Below are 16,904 nucleotides of genomic sequence, written 5' to 3'. Positions count from 1 at the left end.
CCTGCAAAAAAAAAAAAAATTATTTCCACTTAGGAGGCGGGTGTGGTCGGTGAAGCCCGGTTGTTTCTTGAGACCAAGGCTCTAAACTCCGGATAAACTTCTACTTCCGGGCTGGCCCGTCACCGCCCCTCTGTCGACGTCAGGTTGTCCCGGCGACGGAGGGGCGGGGCCTGCGGGGGCGTGCCCGGCTCCCTTCAAATTCCGGCCCTCAGCCAAGCGTAGCATCAATTCTCGCGAGAACTCGCAGGCGGCTAGCACCCAGCTCCGGGTACCTGCCCTTCCTGTGCCGGCGTCGGCGGCAGGGTGCGCAGGCGCGGCCTTCGTGTTTCCTCGGCTACAGTCGGCTGCGCTTCGACCCGCTAGTCCGCCGCCGGCTCTTCCGCCGCCCTGCGCCATGGCGGGCTGCGCGGCGCGGGTTCCGCCGGGCTCCGAGGCGCGCCTCAGCCTCGCTACCTTCCTGCTTGGCGCCTCGGTTCTCGCTCTGCCGCTGCTCACGCGCGCCGGCCTGCAGGGCCGCACCGGGCTGGCGCTCTACGTGGCCGGGCTCAATGCGCTGCTGCTGCTGCTTTACCGGCCGCCGCGCTACCAGGTGCTGGCCGGGTGCGGAGGGACCGGAACCGGGATCGGGGACGGGCGGGCCGGATGAGTGAACCGAGACCGGGGACAGGTGGACCGGGACCAAGGACGGGAGGGCTGGAGGAGTGGACCGGGGACGGGACGGGCGGGACGAGGTGACTGGTTGACCCGGACCAGGGACAGGGCGGGACGGATAGGGTGGACCGGTAGACCAGCACCCCAGACCTGGATCAGCGACAGGGTGGACTGGTAGATCTGGACTAGGGTCGAGTGGACCGGGACCAGGCAGGACCGAGCTGGCTGCGATGGGGCAGGGCCCGGGTGCACTGGAGCTGGAGTCAGGGCAGATGAGCCCGGGTAGACTGGTCAGGGACGATCAGGCGTGGACCCGGCAAGGGTAGGCGTGCCACGTACATCAGAACCAAGTAGACTGGTCGGAGACCAGGAACCGGCAGGCAGGGCTGAATAGATGGACAGCGGACAGGGACCGGATTGGAGCTAGTCTAGCGGAAGCGGGTTAAAGGAACGGAACACTGGCGGTGATCCGGTGTTCGGTTCTCCTTTTACCCCCCATTCCCGCGCCACGTTGCGGGATGCTTCCCACAGGCGTGTATCTCAGCCCTAAGTTGAGGTCACAGAAGGGACCCACTTATCCTATCTGTGGGTGTTAATTGCGTTTCCTGCCGATCAGCAGCTTTGGCAGATTCACGTCAGGTGGGAAGTGAGCTAACCCACGAGTTTTTAATTTATGTAATGACAGGTGTGGTGTTTTACCTGCTTGTCAAACGCCCCACTTCACGGAGGTAACTGGGCGCAGAGTTCCGAGTGTTCTCATTAGACTCTTTGACTTGGGAGCCATAAACTGGGCTTAAACAGTTTTCCATCGATAGCTCTGGTAATGCTAGCTGTAATAATGATAACTATTGTGGCTGTTAAAACTGGTTGTTTCTAGGTGCTTTGCGTGGTAAATCCACTATGTAGCCCTACAGTATTATTTCCATGGTGTAGACGGGTAAACTGTCATTTAACAACTTGCCGAAGGCTAGAGAGAAGAGAGAGAGGATTGTAAGACACAATTTGAACCCAAGCAGTCCCATTTCATCCTCTTTATCTCTTGAGCAAATGGACTCTGCTCCCCGATGGCCTTGCTAATCCAGGACAGTCTGCAGTCTGGGTTTGGGCTCTGCTAAGGGAACATGCGGTGACCGAGGCTCTTCTGGGTGTGTTTTCAGATAGCCATCCGAGCTTGTTTCCTTGGCTTTGTGTTTGGCTGCGGTGTGCTGCTAAGTTTCAGCCAGTCTTCTTGGAATCACTTTGGCTGGTAAGAAGACTTTGGGAATGATGGTGTTGAGGTGTGAGGGTCGACAGAGTAGGGGTCTCTCCTCATCCCTGTGTGGGCTCTGACAGAACAGGAGGCTGATTAGGATTCTGAAGAAGCAGCCTCCTGCCTTCCCCGAATTCCCGCATTTCAAAGCCTGTGGACACAGTTGTGCATGTTAGTGGCTTGTGTGGTAGATGGAATCGGGTCTCCCTGTGCCCTCTCCAGAGGTCCCTGCCATCCGAAGCTGCTGTGATGGGTGCAGGTCCGCGGTGATGGGAAGGGGGAGCCTCCCGCTGTTTTCCTAAGCCTTCTCCATCTCCGGTTTCTATTAGGTCCCGGCTAGTGCTTCCCCCACAGCCAGTGTAGGACTTTCCCCTACACTATGAGTTCAGTCCCTTGAACCTTCTAGCCTCTGACTTGGATATGAATCGTGGCTTCAAGGTAAAAAGTTTTATCTCCTATTATCAGTATGCTGAGCCATCTAATCCTTCTTTGCTGGAATTATTTTAGTTTTGTTGAATTTTGTTTCCAACATGCGTCACTACCTTGTTGATATCTCCCCCTTTCATGTTAAAGTGTGAAACTGTCATCTTCAGAGGAGCAAAGGGACCATAATTCCTCCTTCACCCAAGGAGATTTTTTTAATTTTGTCTGTGACATCCGGAAACATAACAGCATCACCCAACCCCTCTTTCTGCAAGCTCAGGAGGGAGTGAATGGCGTGTATGTGTGCCTGGTGTCACTCAGGTGGGTGACGGCGGCAGCGCATGACAGGGTTAGGGACAGTCAACAGACCCAGATCTGGGCTTTGGCCTGGCGTGGTTCTCTTGTGTAGTCTCCCACTTCGTTTTTGTCTTCAAATAGGTACGTGTGCTCGCTGTCATTATTCCACTATTCTGAGTACTTAGTGACAGCTGTCAATAACCCCAAAAGTCTCTCCTTGGATTCCTTCCTCCTGAATCACAGTCTGGAGTACACGGTGGCCGCTCTTTCTTCCTGGATAGAGTTCACACTTGAAAACATCTTTTGGCCAGGTGGGTGTGCCCTGCTTTCCTCTCTGGGAGAGAAGGGTGCCTTCCCGTGGGCTGAGGAGTGACATTGGTTCACCTCTCCGGTCTAATCTCCCCTGAGCAAGTCTCCCCCGTGCTCTCTCCTCTTTAAGCTATTTATAAAGGACAGACTCCGCTCTGCGTCTGGATTTCCAGTCCAGGACGTGCTGACCTTTTGCTCTACGTCTTGCAAATGCAGGGCACCGCCTAAGACAGCGCTCTGCCTTGCTGGTTGCAATCTTAATTTTGCCATTGGACAGATGAAGTTTGGGCCTGAATACTTTTCTGAAACATGAGAATTTCACAAGGTTTTATTGTTTAAAACAAACAAAAATCCCAAACCTGTCTGTTGGGAACACACCTAAATCATGCTTTCCCAAAGCCAGATGTGGGGCTCAGACTGACTTCAAAGGGGCATATCCCTTTCAGCAGTACATGCTCCCCGGAGAGGGATGTTAGTGGAGCCCACCAGGCCTGGCAGGGAGAGCTGCCCACAGTTGACTTGTTGGCACCTGAAACAGGAAGCAGTGATGCTGTGATAAGGGTGGTGTTTTCTTACCATTCAAGTTTGATGTAAGGACGGATGCTGATTACCGTCAGGGTGTTTTCTGATGTTTGTCTCTTGAGGGAATAGGTGAAGGGGTGATCACACCCAGTGTCCCCACTCCCTCTCGTCCCTGCGTCTGTTTCTGCAGAACTGAAGCAGATCACCTGGCTCAGCACCACTGGGCTGCTGATGGTGGTGTTTGGAGAATGCCTGCGGAAAGCGGCCATGTTTACAGCTGGCTCCAATTTCAACCACGTGGTGCAGAGTGAGAAGTCAGACACCCACACTCTGGTGACGAGCGGGGTGTACGCCTGGTTCCGGCATCCCTCCTATGTGGGGTGGTTTTACTGGAGTATCGGAACTCAGGTATGGTACCACAGTCGACGCTGGTTCCCGGAGAATTTACCTGCCTAAGTTCATTTCTTTTTTGGGTATCTGTACAAAAGGTCTTGCTGTGTAGTTCAAGCTGACCCGAACTTGTAGCCCTTCTGTATAGTCCACTTAACTTTTAACATTTAACTTGCTGTATAATTGGCACACCATAAACCCCACTGTTTCTAAGTGCAAAACTGGAAGACCTGATCTAGTCCACCGGTGTTTTGGAGGTAAAATCTTGACGTTTTAAATTAATTAATTTTTTTTTTGTTGTTTTTTTTTTGTTGTTGTTTTTTGAGACAGGGTTTCTCTGTGGCTTTGGAGCCTGTCCTGGAACTAGCTCTTGTAGACCAGGCTGGTCTCGAACTCACAGAGATCCGCCTGCCTCTGCCTCCCGAGTGCTGGGATTAAAGGCGTGCGCCACCGTCGCCCGGCATTTAATTTCTTTATTTTAAACTTGAAGACTATTCTTTAAAGGGAAACCCCCAGAGCAGGCAGGTTTGTAAGTCTGGCGCTTACCAGGAGGACAGAGGTGAGCACAGAGGTCAGCCAGCTGCAGGGGGGTGGGGAAGAGAAAAGAAAGGGTCAAGCCTGCCTTCCTGAGTGGCGGGTGACCCCTGGTGGCACTGGTACTCTGCTGCCCTGTACTGGGCCCCATTCTGCCACGCTGACTCGAATCTGGAACACCTCGGGTGAGGGACTGTCCTCAGCCACCCTGTGGTGACTCAGTGGGTTTTCATCAAAAAAAGAAGAAGAAAATAGGTCTAAATGAGGCCAAGGTCCTGCCAGGTTAATGAGAGCTGTGGGGATTTGTTCTGTCTGGGGATGCAGACAAACCCTTGTTTCTCGACAGCTGTCTCTGGATGCTATACTTAGTCCGAGAACAGCTTGACCAGAGAGTGCAAATAGAGCTTGGAAAGATCATCTGGGGATCCTAGACCTCACATCAGTGGTGCATGGGCCAAGGGGTGCTGGTGACCCCATAATGGTATAGGAGGTGGCTCTGGCATTTCTGAGACACGGCACTGCTGCCCTTGCTGCCACAGCCCCGCCCGGGACCGCACTGACGGGAGCTGACGAATGTAATTTGTCTAAGCACTTATGCGACCTAAGGGCCTTAGAACTGAGAGGTTGTTGTACATTTTAGATCATAGGTGTTTTTGCAGTGTCCCGCGTGCGTGCATGCCTGTGGGGATGAGTCTCTCCTACAGCAGCCCTTATCCTACACACAGCACTGTTTCTTGTCCTGACTCTTTGGAACGGTGCTGATGATGACGCACTGAAAATTGGTTTTCCCAGCTCAGGGGAAGGTTACCACTTATGATTAAGAATCCTGCCATCATCGAGGCTGCCCAGAAAGCTGCACACGTCTGCCAGGTGTGAATGCGCAGACTGTGGGTACTGCCAGATGGGCCAGCCTGGTCTACCTTAAAAGCCAGAGGACAGTCTTCAGAGTGGGGACAAGGGCTGCCCGAGGGTTGAGTGGCTTAGCATGGTGCTGTGAGCACAACGCGTAGTCTGACCAGTGCAGGGGCTGGGGAGAAGCTGGGGCGTGCCTGGTTCACTGGGCGGGACTATCACCACATGGGTTTGATGCCTGTCGTGAGTATGGGTGGGTTAGTGGTTTCTGTGGTAGCAAAGGAACCTTCTAGGAGCCAGGGATACTTTTAGTTTTGACAGGCTTTTTGGCTGGAGGACTAGGTTAGAAAGGGGCAGGGGTTAAAAAGAAGCCATATAAAAAAGGTGGCCAGGCACAGGTTTTCTGGCCTGTGGGCATTGCCACTTTCTGAGCAGAGTGGTCTCTGAAAAGAAATATTTTTGGAAGCTCAGATGGTAGCCATTGTCTCATGTGGCCTTGAGGGTAGGAAGCAAGGGTCCAAGACAAGGAGGCATATCCAGGTGAGCATGAGTTCCCACATCAGGGAATTCACATTTGAGTCCAGGTGGGTACGTGTGTCACCTGTGGCTGAAACCCGAGAGTCTTGTCTTTCCCTATAACTGAGGTCTTGCTTACTCAAGAGAATCACAGGCAGATGCAGCAGTGAGGGTGCCTCCAAGGAGCATTAATGGCTCTCACAGTATTGTGAGAGTCTTCTGGGGCCCGGCAAGAATCCTGTGGGGAGAAGGTGCTCGGGCATCGGGGCACCCTGACCTCGGGCATTCTGTGCTTCTTCTGCCAGGTGATGCTGTGTAACCCCATCTGCGGTGTTGTCTACGCCCTGACGGTGTGGCGCTTCTTTCGTGATCGCACGGAAGAGGAGGAGATCTCGCTGATTCACTTCTTTGGGGAGGAATACTTGGAGTATAAGAAGCGGGTGCCCACGGGTCTGCCTTTCATAAAGGGAGTCAAGGTGGAGCTATGACGGGCAGAGGCCTGCGGGCCCAGGGAATCTCTGGCCCTGCGCAGCCTAGGACAGAACTGCTTCCAGTTGGCCTCTGCAGAATGAGTTTCTTAACCATTTTATATGTCACTAATTACTCCTCAGAATGTCACCCAAGACCTAACAGTCAGAAGGCCTTAGGACCACAGGGCCCACTGCAGCATTCTCTTGTGCGGAAAGAAGGTAGAACACGGATAAACAGTGAACAAGGAGTGTGTCACAACTGTCCCATCAGTGTCCTTTCTGCAGTGGCGGGGTGAGGACCCACACCGCAGTCTCACGCCCCCTCAGGCTAGAGTGTATTGGCACTGTGACCAGGACATCGGGAGAGGACACTGCCCTCTGCAGCACTCATGCCAGAATGTGTAGTCAGAGCTGCCTCATAATAGCATTCGAATGACATCAAAACCCTTTAATTTAAGCGAAAACACAACATAGCTTTAACCTTGTCTGCCCTAAGTGCATGAGCATCTGTGTTAACTCCAAAGGCTTTGACACTTTGGCTCATTATACATTTAATCATTCTTCCACGCCAGTTTCCTAAAAATAGCAGTGTAGATTCAGAGGGATACCAATGCTCCCCGTCTCTGTGTTTCAAAGCCAACGGGCAGCACAGACTCCTCAGAGTGCTCCGGGGCTTTGAGCAACCATTGCGCTGGGCCTGAGGATGCGGGCCCCGGGGTCTCCTGCAACCCTGGCCTCAGAGATTGTATTTCCAGAAAGTATTTTTCAGGTGCCTGCGCTAATGTTGAGAAGTACTGCCCTCTGTGTGTTTGGGATTTTTATTCATTTTATCATAACTTGTGTTTTGTATTTTTTGTGTTGCAGTGTTAGTCTATTATATTTGTTTTCTGTGTTCTTTCAAAGTAAGTCACCCACCCCTACTACTGCTTCAGATGTTCCAGAAGGCCCAGCATAGCTTATTTGTCGGCGAGTCCAGGCAGCTGACTCCTAAAGAGCCATCAGTTGGGTGGCTCAGTCCAGGTCCACTGACATCTTCATTCTGCAGGTCTGGGGAGAACATTTAGCTTTTTCTATGTTCCACATAAAAAGCTTCAAGAGGTGTGGTGGTGTGGGACAATGGTTTATATTCTGTCAATTATATTTTAAATAAACGCTGATTGGCCAGTAGCCAGGCAGGAAGTATAGGTAAGAAAACCAGTCAGGAAGTAGAGGCAGGTCAATGAGAACAGGAGAATTCTGGGAAGAAGGAACTCCTGGTTGGTAGTTGTGAGCCCACCACAGAAGAAGCAAGATGTGACTGCCTAGCTGAAAAAGGTACTGAGCCATGTGGCTAATATAGATAAGAATAATGGGCTAATATAAGTTGTAAGAGTTAATAAGAAGCCTGAGATTCTAGGCCAGTCAGTTTATAACTAATGTAGTCCTCTGTGTGATTTCTTTGTGACTTAATGACTGTGGAAACCGGGCAGGACAGAAAACTCAGTCAACAAATGGCACCCACATGGACAACTGCATCCATATAAAGCCTGACAGAGCTTGGGAAATAATTCTAGATAGAAAAGAATAGAGTTAAGCATGGCTTATTGATAGCAGCATTTTCTCAGGTGGGCTCTGCTTGCTAGAGGCAAGTGCTCTCATTTAAGAGAGGCTTCCTGACTCAGCATTGACTGCAGTGAAGCTGGAATTTCAGAAAGCTAAGGAATGGGCTGGATCCAGCTGTCAAAGCCATGGCTTTAATCCTACCCATATTGCTTAGCAAATTAAAGACTCATGTGGTCAGAAAAAGAGAGAGAGATACAGTAAAGAGACATTCAAAGATGAAGAAAACCTCTAAATTGTTTACAGTGTGTTAAAAATATATGCAAGTTTGGGAGAGTAAAGAAAGAGGTTAAAGTCCTTAAAATAAAAAAAGAGTAGTTGGGTTTGGTGGCACATACCTTTAATCCCAACACTTGGGAGACAGAGGCAGACAGACCTCTGGTGAGTTCAAGATATGGTAGCACACACCTTTAATCCCAGCCCTCAGGAGGCAGAGACAGGCAGATCTCTGTGAGTTCAAGGACAGCCTGGTCTATAGAGTGAGTTCCAGGACAAAAGTACACAGAAACCTAAAAAAGCCTAAAAGTAAAAATAAAATAAATAGAGGTTAAAATAAAGTCATGTAAAGATGAAACACACACAGTCTGGATACTGTGTTATGTTCTCTGAATTGTCTGAATGCTGAGGAAGGAGCAACAGCTGCTAAAAGATGTTTGTTTATAAATGCTGCTGAATTAATCCAAGATAGGTCCTTTGAAAATACCCTAATTTCAAAATTGAAGTCAAAAGGTATGTTTCTTTGGAGAAGAGGTTTTGCTTTTGTTTCCACAGGAAAGGAGAGAGTGTGGATTCATTCTGAGTTAAGAAAAATCAGGTTTGGTCAAGGAATGCCACCTGAGAAATCTCTGGTGGGAACAAATGGCCTAGATGTCTGAGTTCAACATCCAGAACGTATTCAAGATGCTGCCTAAGATGATCAAGCCTCACAGGATACTCCAGTCAGGACTTGATCATAATTCTAAATTTTCTTTAAGTCCCCAAAAGATTATCAGCGCCCCTAACCAGCAGGAAGTAGCCTGGAAAACTACGCCCACATTCCCAAAAAAAATAGACTATGGATATTTTCCTTTGTTTAGAATGTTGGTTACAAGTTGTTATGGCTAATGGTCAGGAGAAAGCTAAACAAAGGATATTGGAGTCAGAGGGTTTTTTTGTTTTTTGTTTTTGTTTGTTTTTTTAAAGGGGGAAGTGGTGTGGGACAATGGTTTATATTCTGTCAATTATATTTTAAATAAACGCTGATTGGCCAGTAGCCAGGCAGGAAGTATAGGTAGGAAAACCAGTCAGGAAGTAGAGGCAGGTCAATGAGAACAGGAGAATTCTGGGAAGAAGGAACTCCTGGTTGGTAGTTGTGAGCCCACCACAGAAGAAGCAAGATGTGACTGCCTAGCTGAAAAAGGTACTGAGCCATGTGGCTAATATAAGTTGTAAGAGTTAATAAGAAGCCTGAGATACTAGGCCAGTCAGTTTATAACTAATGTAGTCCTCTGTGTGATTTCTTTGTGACTTAACGACTGGAAACCAGGTAAGACAGAAGCCCCGACAATAGTGCAGCCCTCGATTAATCGGACCTGGTCTGGATGTGAGGTCCTTCCAGACTGGGGTTTTTATATGTTTCCTCCAAGCTTCCACTCAGATGTAAAGAGTCTTATGTATCCAACAGACAAACAGGAGACAAACTGGACATTTCCGTGTGTCAGCTAACGCTTGGTTCTGATAGTAGACATGCTGCCCGTGTACCTCACTTCCCTGCCATCCACCAGGATCCAGATGGGCCTGCTCAGTGCTGTGCTCAGCCAGGTTCTCATACTTTACAACCTTCCTCGTTCCTTCCCCCATGTACCTCTGAGCAGAGACATTCTTAACTGACACATCACATCGCAGAGTGGCCAAGGTGGATACCTAGTATTCCCGGCATTCAGTCTAGCCTTCTGGGAGTCCCCTGGTACAGCTCTGTCCTCCCAGGCCTCAAGCACACCAGTGCACAGACGCACCCTTGGCAAACACTAGGTCAGGGAAGTCCAGGCTGCAGTGGCCATGGTGTGAAGCACGCTGGCAGCTTGCTGTACCTAGGCTGGGTCTCCACCAGGTACCCCAGTGTGGGGTTGGTAACTAATGCCAACCTTGAAGCCAGTGGGACCCACAAAGTGGGTGCTGTGCTGGAACTTGCTGTTGGCAGTGGTGGCAACACTTTGGGAACCACATCACAGCAGTACAGCCAGCAGGGAAATGTTTGTTGACCTTGGTGACCCACGTTTCCCTCGTTGACCTGGCCAAGGCAGGGTTGGTGTTCTCTGCCTCAGCAGAGATAATGGGCTTGTGTGGCTGGCGAGAAGTAAATGCAGGATAGGGTGCTCGTGGGCCTGCAGATGTGGCATAGAGACTCAGCAGCTGGAGGAATGCAGGATAGGGTGCTGGTGGGCCAGCAGATGTGGCATGGAGACTCAGCAGCTGGAGGAATGGGCCGTGGTGGGTGCTCTGGCCAAGAGGGTCGTTAGGGTTAATATGGATGGGGTGTTCAGTATTGAGATATATCCTAGGACCTTGTCAGACAAGGAGGAACAGTCCAGTGGGAGTTAGTATCATGTAGCATTCAGCCAGAGCTGCAAAACCTTGGGGGCTGTGTAAATTGGGGAATTCCAGCCTGTTCTTGCCATAATAGACAGGCGTTCCATCAATAGGGAGGTGACTCCCCCCACCCCCAAACCTGCTCCTCCACCAAAACTGAAATCCAGAAACCTCAAAAACTTGTGCCCAGGAAGCAAGCAGAGCGGGGAATTCAGCCAGCTGGAAGTGCTCTTGGGGCCAGCCTGCAGGCCTCATTCACTGCTCTGCTTGGGCCTGCGTGAACTACCAGGAAGACTGACTTCCTAAGAGGTCAGAGCCCCAAGACCACTTCCAGAGCCTGCAGTGGCCCTGACCAAGTGACGGTGGAGGCGGTGGGTCTGTAGCCAGAGCGCTACTCTGTCACCACCACACCCTTCCCTGCTTAGGCCTCCCCATCAGTGGGATGGGGCCAGTATCGCCTACCTTACAGGGTTGGTTTTATTTTAAGGTGAGAGGTTTCATGAATTCTTTCGCAGTTTCGTTGTTTATTGTACATTTATCATATTTAACCCCAGCCCTCAACTTCCTCCCACATCCCTGCCTTTTCCCAAAGCCTCTGTTCTTCCTTAGAATATTTTGATTTTCCTTTTCTTCTCTCTTTTTTCTTTAACTTCTTTTTTTAAAAAATATTTATTATGTATACAATATTCTGCCTGTGTGTATGTCTGCAGGCCAGAAGAGGGCACCAGACCTCATTACAGATGGTTGTGAGCCACCATGTGGTTGCAAGGAATTGAACTCAGAACCTCTGAAAGAGCAGGCAATGCTCTTAACCACTGAGCCATCTCTCCAGCCCCTTTCTTTAACTTCTTTATTGACTCATGGGAGTTTCACATCATGTTCCCCAATTCTGCTCACCTCCTGGTTGCCCCCAGTGTCAGATGTTTTAATGCTTAGATGAGCCAAACGGTATAATGAAATCTCGCAGTATGAGAACGTGGTTTCTCTGTGTTAACTGAAGATAGCTGATGTATACTCAAAAGACATTTAGTCAGCCCAGAAGTAATTTATTTTTAGATTACACGGCTTAATTTTCATTTTTTCTTTTTCTTTTTTTGTTCTATATACCAAAGAGGCTTAGAGGTTTGCCAGTTACTAGCATGAGACCAGGACCTCCTGAGGCCTGCAGAGCTTCTATGGCAGCCATAGCTATTATCCACACTAAGCTGCCCAGAAATAACCATGGCAGGACAGCAATACTCACTTTTGAAATATAAGTGGAGCCAGACCACACCTCCTGAATCCCACCCCGCTCAGCCAGGCTGCAAAAGGGGGGGATGGATGTTTGGCGGTCAGACCCAGCTCGCTCTCCATGCATCTGGGCTGGGCTGGCTCCAACCTCCATTCCCCTTGAGGGCCATGAAGTTGTCTTTTTGATGGATGGAGAGCAGCTAATGACAGCCCTTGGCATTGTGGGTAGAAAGGCTGAATGTCGGCATTTGACGTCACCCTCCACCTGCCAGAGGCTAGAAAGCTCAACTTGAGAGCAGTCCAGGAGAGAGGGAGCCCATGCTGTGGGATCACAGCACCCCAGGAGACTTGGGGTTGTGTTTTTAAGGGGTGATTCCAAGGGTGTGAGTGCAGGAAGAGCAGGCCCACGCTCTCGGCACTCCTAGGGTAGAAGTCAGTGGTGCACAACCAACTATGAGTCCCTATATGGTAGCTTTGGCAGGTGATCGCTTTCCCTGCTGCTGGTCTGCAGATTATCCTTAACTTTAGAGATGCAGCTGCGACAGGTGGTGGCAGAGAATCAGGCTAATGAGGCTTTTCAGGGATTAGACAGGCCCCCGTGTCCTAGGGCTTCCACAGATTAGGGAACTGTCAGGAGGTTGACTTGTCTAGTTGCAGAAGTTCTTGGGTGGAGAGTGGGTACCACAGAGAGAAAAGGCTACTTGGCGATCATGGAAACACTCAGGAGGCCCCGTAGCCGTTACAAGCAGGGGTGGCGGATTGCAGATGAGTGAGAAAACAGACGGTGGCCTCAGTGGGAGCTGCTGCGTGCGCCTTGGAGATACATTTTATTCCTTCTTTCCTCGTAGCTGCTAACTTGGGGGCTGGTGTATCAGGGAGGCCATATTTGGTGTCCGGTCCCTGAGGGCTCAGCCCAAACTCCTAGGTTGCCTCCTCAAAACAGCCAGTGAGTCTTCCTCTTCCCACATCTCCCTGCCTTAGGTAGCTCCACTCTCCTGGTGGCAGCAAGGTTAGAGCCCTCGGCCTTCCCAGTGGGTGGGCAGCTGCACAGCTCTGGGAATGTTGCCCCTGCTCATCCTAAGTGAGTGGAGGCAGCTTGTCTGAACCATGGCAAGGCGGGGGAATTATGGAGTAATTACTGTACTCTTCTTTTTACACACAGAAATGTTTATTTAAATATATTAAATGGGATTTTCTTTCACAGATACTGATTATTCTTTCTAATTCTTAAATAAAACAGAACTTGATTTCACTCCAGACAAGCGTCACTGTGTAGGGTGCAGAAGCCACACGTGATAACCGTGTCTGGAGGATAGCTCAGCACCACCAGCATCAAATGATGTGTGTTTTGACTCCTTGGCTCTCTTGAATTCCTGCCCCTAGCACCGTGGTCCTCAACCTTCCTCATGCTGCGGCCCTTTATAATACAGTTCCTCATGTTGTGGTGACCCCCAACCATAAAATTATTTCATTGCTGCTTCATAACTAATTTCCTACTGTTAAGAGTTATAATGTAAATATCTGGTAGCAGGACATCTGATATGCAACCCCAAAGGTGTCCCCACCCACATGTTGAGAGCCACCACTCTAGCGACCTAGAGTGATAAATTCCCCTGGCCCCTGAGACAGCAGTGCACGGTATCCATGTAATTGTGTCTGTGTGAGGGGACCCTCTCTCTGGCACATAAAAGCAACATTTGCTGTTAAAAATGAGACTATAATGGCATCATTTAGTCTCCAAAACTTCAATTTTGGGTCATGCAGCTTAAATCCCCCCCCTCACCCCGGACAGGGTTTCTGTGTAGCCCTGGCTGTCCTGGAACTCCCTTTTTAGAACAAGCTGGTCTTGAACTCACAAACACCTGTCTGCCTCTGCCTCCCGAGTGCTGGGATGAAAGGCATAACAAATAAATCAGGTGGCGATGGTACATGCTGTTCTTTGCCCCAGCTTAAATTTAAGCTATATTTTATGTGTATTTTACTATTTTATGTATTTTACCTGCACACATGTCTGCAGTACATGCATGTGGTACCCACAGAGGCCAGAAGAGGGCATCAGTTCACCTGAACTGGAGTTACAGGTGATCGTGAGCACCATGTGGGTGATGGGATCCGAACCAGGGTCCTCTGAAAGAGCAGCCATGTCTGGAGCCTGCGTGCCAGTCCTAAGAAAGCCAACACCTGGGCGCAGCTCACTAGGACCCAGTTACTAAGCTGCTGCCTCGTGTGGTGATGCCGTCCTCATTGAGAGCTTTCCCGTTGCTTCTTGATTGTGAACGTGTGTGGAAATCAGCTCTTTCCTTGTGCTATGGCAGTCCAGGCCGTCAGGCTTGGTAGCAAGCCGCTTTGGGCCCTGAGCCACCTTGCTTCCCTCATCTCTGGTTTCCTACTTGGGTCTGGGGTGGTCTTGGTTCTTTAATGGGGGCCCTTCTGGGAGGATGCTCAGGGCCCAGCTGCTTCCATGGGGCTCAGATGCCCTCTCTCTCTTCTCAGTGATGCTCCCTGGGTCGATCCTAAGGAACAGTTTGACGTGAGCCAGATGGCTTCACTCTCCCCCCCCCCAATCCCCACTATATCCATTGTGGTAGCTTTCATATTGGAAGACCTTTCCACAGAAGTATGCCCCTGGAGAGAGCTCTGCCGCCTCTATTGAGAGCCTCATCCCAGGTGATGGCTGTGGCTGTTAGTAGTTAAGTCTTTTAACAGCTCAGACTGGTGGCCTGTGAGCTGGGGCTATCCTAAGCACATCTTTGTGTGGAAGGGTGAGACCTACTGCTCTGCCTTCAACACGCTGGTTCTAGGCAGCTCTCCATCTCCCAACTCTGAATACAAGGCCTCTTCCCCCCAATGGTTTTTTGTTTTGTTTTGGTGTTTCTAGGTTGCAGTGTGGGCCGAACTGGCCTTAGAGTCACTGTACAATCCACTCCGGTTCCCAGCAGCCCTACCTCCGTCTCGCTAGGCTTTGATGGTGCCCTGCCAGCCCCAGGGGTCCTCCTGTCTCTACCTCTCCAGTAGATGACAGCATTTTATACCTGAGCCATCTCCCCAGCCCATTTCTCTTTTATGGCCTCGGTCTTTTATTTCTCTTTGTACATGAGGTCGTCACAGGGAACGGGCTCTAGCTGCCCAGGCTCCCTCCAAGTTCTCACAGAGTGCTGTGGGAGCAGCCGGCCAGTGCTGCAGGTGAGCCCAGGCTCCTTTGGCTTCCTTTCTTCCTGATGTGGTAATCTCTACAAGAACCTTGCCCTTAACTTGCTTGATTACAAGGTCTTCCTTTTTGAACAGTGCCCATCTCATTGATGACTACGTCACCCTTGTAATTTGGTTCTATGTGACCAAAGGAACAGCTTCATGTTCCCGAAAGGCCTGTGAAACAGATCAGGGCCTCTCTGTCCTTTCCCGTTTGTCATTTCGGTGAATTACTGGAAGGTATGTTTGTTTTTGTTTGTGTGTGTGTGTGTTTAGTTGTTTCTTTTAAGACAGGATCTCACTTTATAGCTCATCCTCTGCCCGCACTCTGGTTTGTCCCCGAGTCTGTCCTTGTCACCCGGCTCCTGTTGGAAAGAAGCTGTTTTACCTGGCTGAGGTCTCACTGTCCAGGGCACCATTGTACACGTTCTGCTCCGTGTGCTCATCCACAGGTACCTGGAATCTGGGTGAGAGGAACCAGTATAGACTGCTTGAGGGCAGCAAAGTCCCTGCTGGTGGCCTTAAACTCACACTGTACCAAAACCGCAAGGTAGCCGACCTTCCAGGGCACACCCAACACTTTTCCCTTGCTCTAGGACAATTTGCCAGGCCTCGTATGGTTTGTCAGAGCCACTAGCCACAGTAGCATGCAGGCCCTGGTTAGGCCTGGCTGTTACAAGCTATCTGCTGGCCAAAGGAGACACCTCAGGGAACAAACAATGGGGCCAGGTGGCGTGGATTGACAGCCCACTGGGTTTATTTTAGTTGGCAGTGTGGGGAAGCCTTTCTGCTGACCTTAGTGATGAGGCCCCATGAGACAATGTGGAGCACAAAGCTTGCAGACCGAGGCTCGCCCAGAAGCAGGAGCTAGTGCAAATGCCCCAGGGGACCGGAAGGCCACTGTGGCCAGCGTGTTGCAGGGTCTGACAGAGGTGGGCAGGGACGGGCCGTGGAGTGCTGCCACGCCCTGTTATGGGAGTTGCAGACCACTTAAAAACGCTGTGGGGTATGTTGAAGGGCACAGCGGGTTGACGTGGGCAAAGGCACAAGTCACAGAGTAAGCAGGCTGAAATGGAGAAGTTTGGTCTGGGGTCTTGGGATGGGTTAAGAATGGGAACAAGGAACCAGGTGCTAGTGGTACACGCCTTTAATCCTAGCACCTGGGAGGCAGGGGCAGGCAAGGCCAGCCTGGTCTACAGAGAGTTCCAGGACAGCCAAGGTTACACGGAGAAACCTTGTCTCGAAAAACAAATCCAAACAGAAAGGGAACACGTGAGAAAAGCAATCAGCTTGGCCCCCAGGATTCGACATCATGTGATGCCATCGACCAAGATGAGGAGTTGGGTGTGGTGGGGTTGTGTCCAGAGTTCTGTTGTCCACTGCTGAGCTGAGGGGCCTTAGATGCCCTAACAAGAAAGCTACCAGGAAGGATGTAGCTGTCGGTGAGTCTGAAGCACAGGACGCTAGGGGACGGCGGTCACCTCACTTTAAAGCCAGAGAACTGCGGCTACGGTGGGTTAGCTCTACATGGGGCGCACACTTGGAGCGCCCAAGGTTGGGCTGAGAGAGAAACCCAGGGGAATGGAATCAGTCATTTAAGGAGAGAATGGAAGGCGAGGAATGCCTGGGATGTGCCCTGGGAGGAGCAGCTGAGAAGCAGAGCAGGCAGGAGCCTCCCAGGAAGGAAACTGGAAAAGCACCAAAATCTGACAGTGGCATTTTAGAAACAAGAAGACCTGCCTGCACGCTGCAGGCCTTGGAGGCGTCCCCAGACTGCTTAGCTGCTCTTTCTTCTGCTGAGTGTATCTGCATCACGGAAAATAGGCATCTGGACAAAGACTAACTCAGGAAGCCAGCCTTAGGGGAAGCTATCTGAAGAAATCAAAGCCTTTCACTCAGCCTCTAGTGCCAAGAGAATCCCCCAGGAAACAGCAGGAGCTAGGAACAGAGGGGACTGGAAAGTCAAAACAAAGATGGGGGTCTGCTTTCAAGCAGGAGAACCTAAGTTCGAATCCCAGAACCCATGGAAATGACTCCTGAAGCTGGGCGGTGGTGGCGTACCCCTGTAATCCCAGCACTCAGGAGGCAGAGGCAGGAGGATCTCT

At 50.6% G+C, this 16,904-nt stretch overlaps 2 protein-coding genes across 2 annotated transcripts in view; one reads left to right on the top strand and one right to left on the bottom strand.

Moving 5' to 3' along the window:
• Positions 1-99: 99 nt before the first annotated feature.
• On the top strand, positions 100-7,062 carry Icmt (isoprenylcysteine carboxyl methyltransferase). Its single transcript, XM_005353646.3, has 5 exons — positions 100-589; positions 1,809-1,897; positions 2,762-2,931; positions 3,642-3,859; positions 6,049-7,062. The coding sequence occupies exons 1-5, from the start codon at positions 395-397 to the stop codon at positions 6,229-6,231; spliced, it is 855 nt and encodes a 284-aa protein (XP_005353703.1). The 5' UTR covers positions 100-394; the 3' UTR covers positions 6,232-7,062.
• Positions 7,063-13,718: 6,656 nt separating this feature from the next.
• Rnf207 (ring finger protein 207) overlaps positions 13,719-16,904 on the bottom strand; it is a 14,395-nt gene continuing 11,209 nt past the window's right edge. Inside the window, exons 16-17 of the mRNA XM_005353645.3 lie at positions 15,188-15,262; positions 13,719-14,123 (exon numbers count right to left, since the gene is read on the bottom strand). Of these exons, the coding sequence (XP_005353702.2) occupies positions 13,997-14,123; positions 15,188-15,262 (202 nt within the window). The 3' untranslated portion in view covers positions 13,719-13,996. The remainder of the gene's footprint in view (positions 14,124-15,187; positions 15,263-16,904) is intronic.

Source organism: Microtus ochrogaster, chromosome 10 (assembly GCF_000317375.1).
Source record: "Microtus ochrogaster isolate Prairie Vole_2 chromosome 10, MicOch1.0, whole genome shotgun sequence".
In the NCBI taxonomy this organism is placed as follows: Eukaryota; Metazoa; Chordata; class Mammalia; order Rodentia; family Cricetidae; genus Microtus; species Microtus ochrogaster.
This window is presented reverse-complemented; position numbering and strand designations above follow the sequence as displayed.